Raw genomic sequence first — 12,022 nt, forward strand, 5'->3', positions numbered from 1 at the left:
ATTGGTTAACTAATCCAGATTAGAATATATTTCCTTACATTTATGCTACAAATTTAATGCCTCTCCTATAATAAAATAAAATCAATTATCATGCATCAATACTAAATAAGATTTTCTCTTCTCACTAATCTAAATCAAAACAATTCATAATCTTTATATATCAAAATAATCACAATTTTCATATTAGTCTATATTAATAAAAATGTTTTGTGCCATTGCAGTTTGTTCGAAAAATTAAATAAAATTTAATATGAGCAAACGACATGTTCCCATCCAAGGTTTGGCGAAATGGCAAGTTTCCACTCCTGGTTTCATAAATTTCAGATTCTCACCCTTAAATTAATAAAAAAATGTTTAATATAACGGTCAAAGTGTAAAGTGATCATTTGTACTACATTAAATCTAAAACGAACCCCACATATGCACGACTACCATCTCAAGGCAATCTGGCCTGATTCCAACATCGTCAACACTGGCGCGCACGCTGTTGGGCTTTGAGGGAAGACGTTGTCTAAATTGGCTTGGGCCTTTTGTTGAATAGGTGGTGTGTCAATTCAAGATTTCTGATCTCTAATGCCGGAATCAATTCAAAAGCCTAGAAAAAACAACACAAAACACTTTAAAACAAATCCAATCAACCTACAATCATCAATCTGCGCTCAAATCATCAAAATAAAACTTCAGTTGAGCCCAAAAATCAACAAATTTGCAAAACCCTATGGGAGGTAGCGGACGACAAATGGTGAGCAATTGGCATTCGGGTTGATGGGAGTTTTGGTTGGGAGGAGTTGGTGATGTAGTTGGTGGTGTTGGGAAAGATTTCCAACGTAGGGAGCAACCGAAATTTGGTTGGAAAGCCACGACAATTGCGCAAAACCCTAACAATGTAATTTTGACGATCGACGAGCAATTGATGTTCAGGGTGTTGGTCGTTTTTTAGAGGAGGTGTCATGGAGAAAGAAGTGGGGTCAAGGCTAGCTTCTGACGTCGGGATCAACCGGCAAAGACTTTGAAGCGTGCGGACCAAAAGAGGGTGGTGGTCGGCGATTCGCGGCTCAATGAAGTAGGGGTTGATAATGCTTATTTTTCATATTCTATTAATTTAGGGGTTAAAAAGTAATTTATTAATTCTTTTGTTATGGGCAGTATGATAATAGCACCATTTACACTTGTGTCAAAACCTAAAAATCTTTAACGTTGTCGGTTTAAAGGTGGATATCTAATATTTATAAAACCAGGGATGAAAACTTGCTATTTCACCAAACCGTGGGTGGGAACATGTTGTTTACTCATTTAATATTATTTTAAAAAATTCAATTGGCCCCAAAATAATATTTTGGTTTTGCCTTGAAGTGAGACATAATGGTTACTAATAATGAATAATTGAGATTTTTTATTTATTTATTTATTATTAATTAATTGAAAGTAAAGCAAATCTCAGATAAGAATAACTCAATTAACATGTTGAGATAAGATTGACGATAAAAGGAAGAAATTTATTCCCCCACACTTTAAACGGTGGACCATATTTCAAAACCATGGGCGCCACTACCCCTTTAATAATATTCCCAATTATTCATTATTTTACTCTTTTATTAATTATTTTTTAACTCTATTTTTCTTTTTTGAGGTACGGGGGTGTTCAAAATTTTACCACTTGGATTGGACCGGAGAAAAATTTCAACCTCACCCACATGGCCGCATCATCGTCATCTATGATAGACTTCCCGATGAACCGTAACCTACCTTTCCGGAAGCAAACAATCCCACCTTATCCATTCTTTCACATCATCACCACCAACTAGTTGTGCCTTGACCGTTCAGTTGAGGGGCCCAGCATCTGGATCATGATAGATTTCTCCTTTGGAGTATACCACATTACATAAAAGCTTCCCTCTCAATAATTAATTTAATACCGTCTCCCATAAGCTAAATCAATCAAGCTTATTCTTATAAAATATTTTATTTATCTATTCAAATATGTAATTTTTATAAATGGTTTTAAACACTTTTGGGTAAGTCCAAGCGCAAGAGATTCATAGGAAGCAACGTAATAGTAAATTAATTGTTATATTGACGATATATTCCAAATTAACAACCATGTTAAATAGAATCTTAGATTCCTGCACATAAAAATTCCCTTTAAAAAATATATTATAAAGTGAAAGATAAATAATATTCCTTTGGTCTGGGTGTGACTAGGAAGAGCACTTAGGATATATAATTGTCCAAATATATAATTAGTCCTAGCATGTGGAAACTGCAGTCTGCTAATTTAATATACAAAAATTTTACATTTATTAAGGTTCAAGTTGCAATCAGAACACAGGAATCTTAGGGTGCATCCATGGTTTTGTAATTTGTATGTTATAAACTTGGACCCGTATGTATTTGTGTATGCTGAAGCTCAATTTTATGAAATTAAATATATAGATTAGATAAAAAAAATTAAAGTGTTGGTCTTAGTGGTAAAAAAAGTTTACTTATTTCATTGATTTCCTGTATTCAAATCACTTTGGGGTTGTAAGGTGTTTAATGGGTCTTGAGAGTCACGTATTACCCAAAAAAAAATAAAAAAAAAAAGTGTTTGTGAGACAGAAAGAGTGACTAGTTGCTTGAGATTTTGTACCCATAATGAATGAGAATAATTGAACTTTATCTTTACAAACTGAGAATATGGTAAATTCTATTTTAATAGTTGCATAAGTGATACGTAATTGACAACACTCCATGTTGGTGCCCTTTGATTACAATTGCACTTGATTCATTTCAGATCTTGATTTGACACCTCATCAATCTTAAATTTAATGATGAATGAAATTAAAAGAAATTTATTATTATAACTTTGTGTTTATTTTAAATATAAAAGTTCGAATCCACTAATTAAACTTAAAAAGGTTTAAGCTTACAATTTCTTTACTCATTTAAGTTTTAATTCATATTATGTACATATCTTATCTTAGACTACTCATATTATTTTGATAAACTTTAATTTGCTATGAAAAATTTAAAATGCTTAAAATAGTGCAAAAGAGTAATACTTTGATGCAAATTTAAGTGACGTATCTTTGTGATTTATCATATTACTTTTTAATTTTTTATTTAAAAGTTAGTATAAGAAGCATTATATGAGTATTCCTTAGTTAAAGTAAACATGCTTTAACCATGTGGTACCTTAAGTTATTTGTTCATTAGGTTTATATAATGTTTAATGAACCTCCAAAATTGGCGATGTGTGCATAAACTAGCTTAAAAAAAAAAAAAAAAAACCTTATCATTGACATTGCATAAAACACTAAGGATGCGTTTGGTTCATTATTCTGATATTTTTTAAAATAATATTTTGAAAAAAAAAAAGAGTAAAATTGGGTGGCTATTACGAGGTATGATTTAAAAATTAATAAAAATACCTCATAGGTTTGTTAATTTACTAAACATCTATGTAATAAAATATTAAAAATTAACAAAAACACCCCCACCTACCCATTAAATACCGACAGCCGGCCACCACCGCCGTAGGGTGGTCGGAGTCGCCATATCATCTCACAAATGGTTGGATCTGACTGGTCGTGCACCGATATAGCCTTTTTCGGCCAGATCCACATTGGATCTGGCCAGATTTGGTCAACGACCAAAGATATGATTGTCTTTGATGACTCGCTATAGCAAAAAATCTGGCATTTTCCAGCTATATTTATGGTGGATCTGGTCGAAAAAGGCTATATCGACGCATTACCAGCCAAATCTAATTGGTAGTGCGTTATTATACCAGATTCTGACCATCTTATGACAGTGGTGGCCGGAATCTGATAAATGTGGGTTGGTGGGGTGTTTTTGTTAATTTTTAAAAAAAATTGAGGGTGTTTAGTTAAATTAATAAACTTAAGGGTTTAAAATAGTTGAATAAAATAAATAAATCCGTATATAGGATTGGGGAAAATTGTGAAACAAATGCACCCTAAAACTCAATTGAAAATGAAACAAAGTTAACACCAATCTAATTCCGCCACGTCATAGGAAGTGACCTCATATGAGAATCTTATACAATAATCAACTAATTAAAGGATCTTATCCGATCATACCCTGTCGAAAATCATTAATCCCATGATCGCCACCACACCGGATAAATTATCTTTCGAAGCTACAGAGGCGGCTTACCACTTGATCATGCCTTCAATACGACAACCCCACCAGCGGGCCCCATGTTCAGTACACATCACCGTCAACGCTCAGGAATCATCGCCCACCTGTGGGTTCCACATATTTCTTTCCTTTCATTGGACTATTAAAAGAAAAATTAAAATTAAAAAAAATCTCTACCTGAATGACAAAAAAACCCTCGCTTGTTTTCCTATAAATGGAAATGCATTCTCCTTGATTCAGAGTCCCGTGTCCGAGCTCTGAACTTTCTAGCTAGGGCTACTGACTTTTATCTCATAATTAATTAAAGAGATAAGAGCTTTCTTGTGAGAGAGAGAGTTTTCTTCGGTGAGAAACTGAGAGAAAAGAAAATTTCTTCTTAAAATGTTGGGAGTATTTAGCAGCGCGATCGTGTCGCCTCCGGAGGANAACGAGAATAATTGAACTTTATCTTTACAAACTGAGAATATGTTAAAATCTATTTAAACAGTTGCATAAGTGATACGTAATTGACAACACTCCATGTTGGTGCCCTTTCATTACAATTGCTCTTGATTCATTTTAGATCTTGATTTGACACCTCATCAATCTTAAATTTAATGATGGAATGAAATTAAAAGAAATTTATTATTATAACTTTGTGTTTATTTTAAATATAAAAGTTCGAATCCACTAATTAAACTTAAAAAGGTTTAAGGTTACAATTTCTTTACTTATTCAAGTTTTAATTCATATTATGTACATATCTTATCTTAGACTACTCATATTATTTTGATAAACTTTAATTTGCTATGAAAAATTTAAAATGCTTAAAATAGGTGCAAAAGAGAAATACTTTGATGCAAATTTAAGTAACGTATTTTTGTGATTAATCATATTACTTTTTAATTTTTTATTTAAAAGTTATTATAAGAAGCATTATATGAGTATTCCTCAGTTAAAGTAAACATGCTTTAACCATGTGGCACCTTAAGGTTTATATAATATTTAAAGGAGCTCCAAAATTTGTGATGTGTGCATAAACTAGCTTTAAAAAATAAAAACTTATCATTGACTATTGCCTAGGGATGCGTTTAGTTAATTATTGATATTTTTTAAAATAATATTTAAAAAAAGAGTAAATTTGGGTAATTATTACGAGATAGGATTTAAAAATTGACAAAAATAAGTTTGTTAATTTACTAAACACCCCTATAATAAAACATTAAAAATTAAAAAAAAACCCCACCCACCCACCCATTAAATACCGATAGTCGGCCACCATCGTCGGAGGGTGGTCAGAGTCGCCATATCGATGCACGACTGGATAGATCTGGCTAGTTGTGTGCCGATATGACCTTTTTCGGCCAGATCCACGGTTAGATCTGGCCGCATTTGGTAGTCAATGACGACCAAATATATGGTCGTCATTGACGACTGGTTACAACCAAAGATCTGACATTTTCCAGCCAGATCTACGGTGGATCTGATCGGAAAATTTTATATTGGCGCACTACTGGCCAAATCTAATCGGTAGTGCGTCATTATACTAGATTTTAGCCACCATCGTCGGAGGGTGGTCGGAGTTGCCATATCGATGCACGACTGTTTAGATCTGGTTGGTTGTGCGTCGATATGACCTTTTTCGGCCAGATCCACAATTAGATCTGACCGCGTTTGGTAGTCAATGACGACCAAATATATGGTCGTCATTGACGACTGGTTACAATCAAAGATCTGATATTTTCCAGCTAGATCTATAGTGGATCTGATCAGAGAATTTTATATCGGCACACTACTAGCCAAATCTAATCGGTAGTGCGCCATTATACTAGATTTCGGTCACCTTATGACGGTGGTAATCGAAATCTGGTAAATGTGGGTTGGTGGGATATTTTTGTTAATTTCTAAAAAAAAATTAGGGTGTTTAGTCAAATTAATAAACTTAGGGGTTTAAAAATTGTTGGATAAAATAGAATAATATTTTGAGAATGAGGAAATAAATGTATATTTTGGATAGGGTTTGGGAAATTGTGAAATAAATGCAGCCTAAAACTCATTTGAAAATGAAACAAAGTTAACACCAATCTAATTCCGCCACGTCATAGGAAGTGACCTCATATGAGAATCTTATACAATAATCAACTAATTAAAGGATCTTATCCGATCATACCCTGTCGAAAATCATTAATCCCATGATCGCCACCACACCGGATAAATTATCTTTCGAAGCTACAGAGGCGGCTTACCACTTGATCATGCCTTCAATACGACAACCCCACCAGCGGGCCCCATGTTCAGTACACATCACCGTCAACGCTCAGGAATCATCGCCCACCTGTGGGTTCCACATATTTCTTTCCTTTCATTGGACTATTAAAAGAAAAATTAAAATTAAAAAAAATCTCTACCTGAATGACAAAAAAACCCTCGCTTGTTTTCCTATAAATGGAAATGCATTCTCCTTGATTCAGAGTCCCGTGTCCGAGCTCTGAACTTTCTAGCTAGGGCTACTGACTTTTATCTCATAATTAATTAAAGAGATAAGAGCTTTCTTGTGAGAGAGAGAGTTTTCTTCGGTGAGAAACTGAGAGAAAAGAAAATTTCTTCTTAAAATGTTGGGAGTATTTAGCAGCGCGATCGTGTCGCCTCCGGAGGAGTTAGTGGCGGCCGGAAGCCGGACTCCGTCGCCGAAGACCACGTCGACAACGCTCGTCAATCGTTTCCTCCAGGCAAACTCCTCCGCCGTGTCCGTACAAGTCGGAGACAATGCTCAACTGGCTTACACTCATCAGAACGAGTCGTTTTTACAACCAAGGTAAAAATAATAGTAATAGTCAATTCTTCATGTGTTGATTTCATTTTGTTTAAAGTTTGATATGGTAAATTGTGAATCTGATACGTCTGATGGAGAAATGACCGCTTTAAGAATAGTTTGACCTCAGCATGTTGAACTATAGTCCAGTGATCAGACGGTTAAGAGATTTTTAGCAATTTGATGACTTGTTTACCAGATCACTAATTCATGGATTTGCAGTCCGTTTGGTTTCCAAATATAAAATGATAAAAACCAAAATAACGATAATCTTACCCTGAAGCGACGAAGATGCGAAATTAATAGCTATCTTTACAAAAAAAATTATAATTTTTGTGAAAAAAGAAAATTTGTTAAAGTAACCACATGATTGGTTACGATTAAATGAAAATCAACATGGAGATGGCATGTCTCGGAAGTTCACCAGAGGCTCGTTGAAAAATCTTTCCTGTAATTTGCAATTTATAGTAGCTTAGTGCTAAAACCAAATATGTCATCACACCTTTTTGTTTAATTCTCTTTCTATTTTAGACATATATTTTGATCGAAACAATGTTTTTATCAAGTGTTTCTGATGGTCATGATTTGCTGGTTCGTGACCCATCGCTTGATCTCGTAGGGAGAAGCAAGTTGTGGGGTCATGGTATCTGGATTCTCCTGCTCGTTTGTCTTCAAGTGAGGAGTTGTATATCATACGTGCACAACAGCTATGCGTGTGTCAGACATGCATTCAAGCTGATAACTTAAGAGTCAGTGCATGTTAAATTCTTAGCTCACCACGTGGACAGCACACCACGTGGACGGTCAAATGGTTTTTAACCTATTTTGTCTTGTTGCACTAGTCTTACTGTGAGACCAAATTGTTTGAACTAAAAGGAGAGTTAAAGTCTTGCCCTTCGTTTAACCATGACTAGAATTTAATAAAGATTTTCTGTATTAAAGTAGACTTTATGATTCCAGCTGGTGCTGCCCAATAAACTTAAACTTTTTCAACTTTCTTAGGAGATCTACTGGGTGAGGGAAGCATATAAGGATAAGGATCAAGGAACATGGATGGAGACCCATGTTGAATTGTTGTTCCGGTTCCCAACATAGGAATTTTGGGATTATATATGGATATTTAGAAATCTTATGCTTTTAGGGTGGTCTTCTATGGACTTTGTTGTTTTCAATTCATTGCTGGTAATTTTGTCTATTAGTCTATAATGACTGTCCAATAATAATCTGCCATCTTAAATACAATATTATTTCCTTTTCACTTGGATGGTTATAATATTGATTTATTCTTGCAAGTTAGAAAGTAGAATGGTTAAAAATTCAAAAAAGCATGGAGTAAAGAAAACTTAGGGATAAGAATGATCTAGAGAATACATAAAAATAATATTGTTGGCATTATTTTTGTATATTGGTCGTCCCACAGATTGGGACAGAAAGAGTATCAACTTTTCTTTAAGTAAAAAAATTCCCACTCTTTTATTTAGTGGTTGTTGGGACCACGTAGTTTCTATAAGGTGCTGAGAGGCCAAATTTGTGACTACTAGAACACTCAGTTTACCCATTTATGTATTGAAGAACATATTTGTACCTCATCTTCAACTAACTTTCCTGGATGCTATGAATGGTAGATCATTTGCGGTTAAGGACGAGATCTTCTGCTTGTTTGAGGGAGCACTTGACAACTTGGGAAGTCTCAGGCAGCAATATGGGCTTGCAAAATCAGCAAATGAGGTGATCTTGGTCATTGAGGCTTACAAGGCTCTTCGTGATCGGGCACCCTACCCTGCCAACCATGTTGTTGGTCACCTGAGTGGGAATTTTGCTTTCATTGTCTTTGACAAGTCTACCTCCTCCTTGTTTGTGGCTTCAGTATGTATTTCACACCCACCAAGTACCTTGTTGAAGATAATTCCTTTGGTTGGCTCGGTGACTGACAAAATTTGGGTTGGTAAAATGTTTGTTACAGGACCAATATGGCAAGGTTCCTCTCTATTGGGGAATCACTGCTGATGGATACGTTGCTTTTGCTGATGATGCTGACTTGCTTAAAGGTGCTTGTGGCAAGTCACTTGCGTCTTTCCCTCAAGGTGGGTCAGCTGGCTATATCCTTATATTCGTATATTTTTAGCATTGAAAAACTTGGTAAACTATTTCAGCAACTATTGATTGCATGTGACTGGCAATTCTTTTGAGACCAAATAGAACGAACATAGGATAAAGTTGTCATTGTCTACTCTATCCTTACCTTTTTTTCAGACCATTAATTTTGTACGCTTGTGCATTAATTTAGTAAAATTAACTTTGACATGATGGTAGTTAAAGATGGCACTTATTTCCTTTTACTTTACTTTCTTTATTGACGAGGTCCACTGGATTTTACAGGTTGTTTCTACTCCACCACAGTTGGAGGACTTAGAAGCTATGAGAATCCAAAGAGTAAGATCACTGCAGTTCCTGCTGAAGAGGAAGAGTTCTGGGGTGCCACATTTAAGGTATAATGGAATCTTTTCTTTCATTTTAGAAGAACCCTAAATTACAACATCAAGATGTAAAGCACAAATTGAGAAAGGAAACATTAGAATTATCTTTCTAGGCATGATTGTTTTCTTTTTTTTGGTCACCATCAACTTCAAGAGTCCCATTTCGACCAGCTATCAAGCAGCTCATCTCAGCCAGATATTATGAAGTCATTGAATTGAACACTGATTTTTGTCAATTTGGTGGGATGAAATTTCAGGTGGAAGGGCCAGCGGTTCTTGCAGCCACAGAGTAGAAGATGTTTCATCCCTACTTAATACTAAAATGTCAAAATCCATCTGAGGAAATTCATGTGGTTGTGGATTAAAGGCGTGAACGAGGGTCCATGTGAATACCTAAATGACTCCAGTAAAATGAACAAAGTAAGAAAATGCTTGCGAGAAGTAAACTCAACTTCGTTTTAGCTAGCTCTTTAATTCTCAGTACTTGCTTTTGTATCAAAAACTTTGCCCTAGCTTTTATCCCATGTAATGTACAGCTATGGTTTGTACTCGAAGTTCAATAAAAGTTTGTTTGAGGACTTTTAGCTAATTTTTAATAAAACAGTTATGGTGGTCTGTGCAAACATCACCTATTGCTTCTGGTTCTTCCAATTTCTCAAGTCCCTGAAATATTCCAATAAAAAGAAAGGTGGTAAAAATAATCCTAAGCCATAAGCCGATTATAGACGGAGGAAAAAAGCTTATTTTATTTTATTTTGTGTATTTGATAGATTTTCTATTGAAATAAGACAGACACCAATATTTAGAATCTCTTTTTGGTATCTTCTTTCAGCAAAGAAGAGAAGAAAAAAAGAAAGAAAGATTCTACAAAAATAAATTGTTAATGATAAGCGTGACCCAAATTGTTGATAAAAGATAAAAACAAGAGCTACAATCCTTTAAGAACATGCAATAAATGAACTATAATATTATTCATTGTAAAATTTATCTTAAATTTTACATCTCAAATATTGTGTTATTATACAGATAATTATAGAGGAAGCGTTTTTTCCACCCAAGGTTTGCCTTAATGACACTTTCTCACCTAAAAAGTTTCAAAATATCTCTTTTCCACTCAAAGTTTATATTCCGTTAATGCTCAAAATACATTTCACTTTTTCATCCGACGTTTGGCAAGTTATCAGGAGTTAGGATAAAAAAAGTTTTGTAAAGTAGAGGCTGGTGGATATAATGGTGGTGACCGATTGAATATTTATCGTTGGAATCAACTGAAATCAACCTAACTTTGCGGTAGATGACAATTGACGAGAAATCAGGTGTAGGAGTGAGAGGGGTTTTGTAGAGAGGAGATTGGAGGTTCAAATGGCGGTGATGGAGAGAATTTTCGTTGCCGGGATCGATCAGAATCAACTTTGGATAGTAACGAAATCTTTGTTTTAAAACCCAGACTGGACTCGCCGGTCGGACCGGTCTAACTGGACCTGGCAACTTCTTTGGTCCAGTTTAGGTTTTAGGAGTTTTTTTGTAATATTTCAAATTTATAGGGACTACTTGTAATTTCTAGGGGTGTTTTGGAGATATGTCAAAAGTTTAGGGATTAATTGGTAATTTTGGGGTATTTTTGAAATAAATAAAATTTTAGGGACTAATTTCAAAATTTTAGGGGTATTTTTGTGTAATAACTGAAATTTAAGGGATTAACATGTAATTTTTAAAAAATAAAATTATTGTTGACGTTGTCGGTCCAACCAGCTAATCCAACCGGTTGACCCGTGACCCAGACAACAGAATGGGTTGCCCTCCTATCTAGTTTTAAATCAGTGAACGAAATATTAACTTTGAGTGAGAAAGTAGTATTTTGAAACATTTTGGATAAAAAGTGTCATTAAAGCAAACCTTCAGTGGGAAAAAATAGTTTACTCGATAATTATATTAAATGATGTTACAATTAATTTTTAATATTTATGAATGTTTAATTTTTTTTTGGATACATACTGCTTATGTTTATAATTTAATTTAGGTAAAAATTTAAAAAAAAAAAAAATCCAATAAAAAAGGGGAAAACCGGTTAACCGCTTTTCCCCCAAACCAGTTCAGTTTTGGTTCAGAAATTTTCTTAAACCGAAAAACCAATTCTGTTTAGAAAAACGGTTAACCGGTTCGGTTAACTGCTATTGAACAGCCCCTAACTGTATGCGAAAGAATCTGAAATTTATTTGTCTCTCCAGCTGAATTTCCAAGCCTCTTGAGAACAAAATACAAGTCTCACAAGGGAATTTTCCAGACAAATTGACAGCACTGCAGGCTTTGATGACACAACGCAAGTTTCTGCCTATGCAATTATTTGCTTTATATTTTATTCTATATAGAAGCATGGGGGTCTGCCCCAGAAGAAATCTCATTCTCCCNAAAGTTCGAATCCACTAATTAAACTTAAAAAGGTTTAAGCTTACAATTTCTTTACTCATTTAAGTTTTAATTCATATTATGTACATATCTTATCTTAGACTACTCATATTATTTTGATAAACTTTAATTTGCTATGAAAAATTTAAAATGCTTAAAATAGTGCAAAAGAGTAATACTTTGATGCAAATTTAAGTGACGTATC

At 34.4% G+C, this 12,022-nt stretch overlaps 1 protein-coding gene across 1 annotated transcript; it reads left to right on the forward strand.

The window, feature by feature from the left end:
• The first annotated feature begins 6,578 nt into the window (after positions 1-6,578).
• LOC116135017 (stem-specific protein TSJT1-like) lies at positions 6,579-10,034 on the forward strand. Its single transcript, XM_031420716.1, has 5 exons — positions 6,579-6,937; positions 8,560-8,800; positions 8,898-9,018; positions 9,314-9,423; positions 9,669-10,034. Exons 1-5 carry the CDS (start codon positions 6,735-6,737, stop codon positions 9,702-9,704), a joined length of 711 nt encoding a protein of 236 aa, XP_031276576.1. The 5' UTR covers positions 6,579-6,734; the 3' UTR covers positions 9,705-10,034.
• The last annotated feature ends 1,988 nt before the right edge of the window (positions 10,035-12,022 follow it).

Source organism: Pistacia vera, unplaced genomic scaffold (genome assembly GCF_008641045.1).
Source record: "Pistacia vera cultivar Batoury unplaced genomic scaffold, PisVer_v2 Contig293, whole genome shotgun sequence".
NCBI lineage: Eukaryota > Viridiplantae > Streptophyta > Magnoliopsida > Sapindales > Anacardiaceae > Pistacia > Pistacia vera.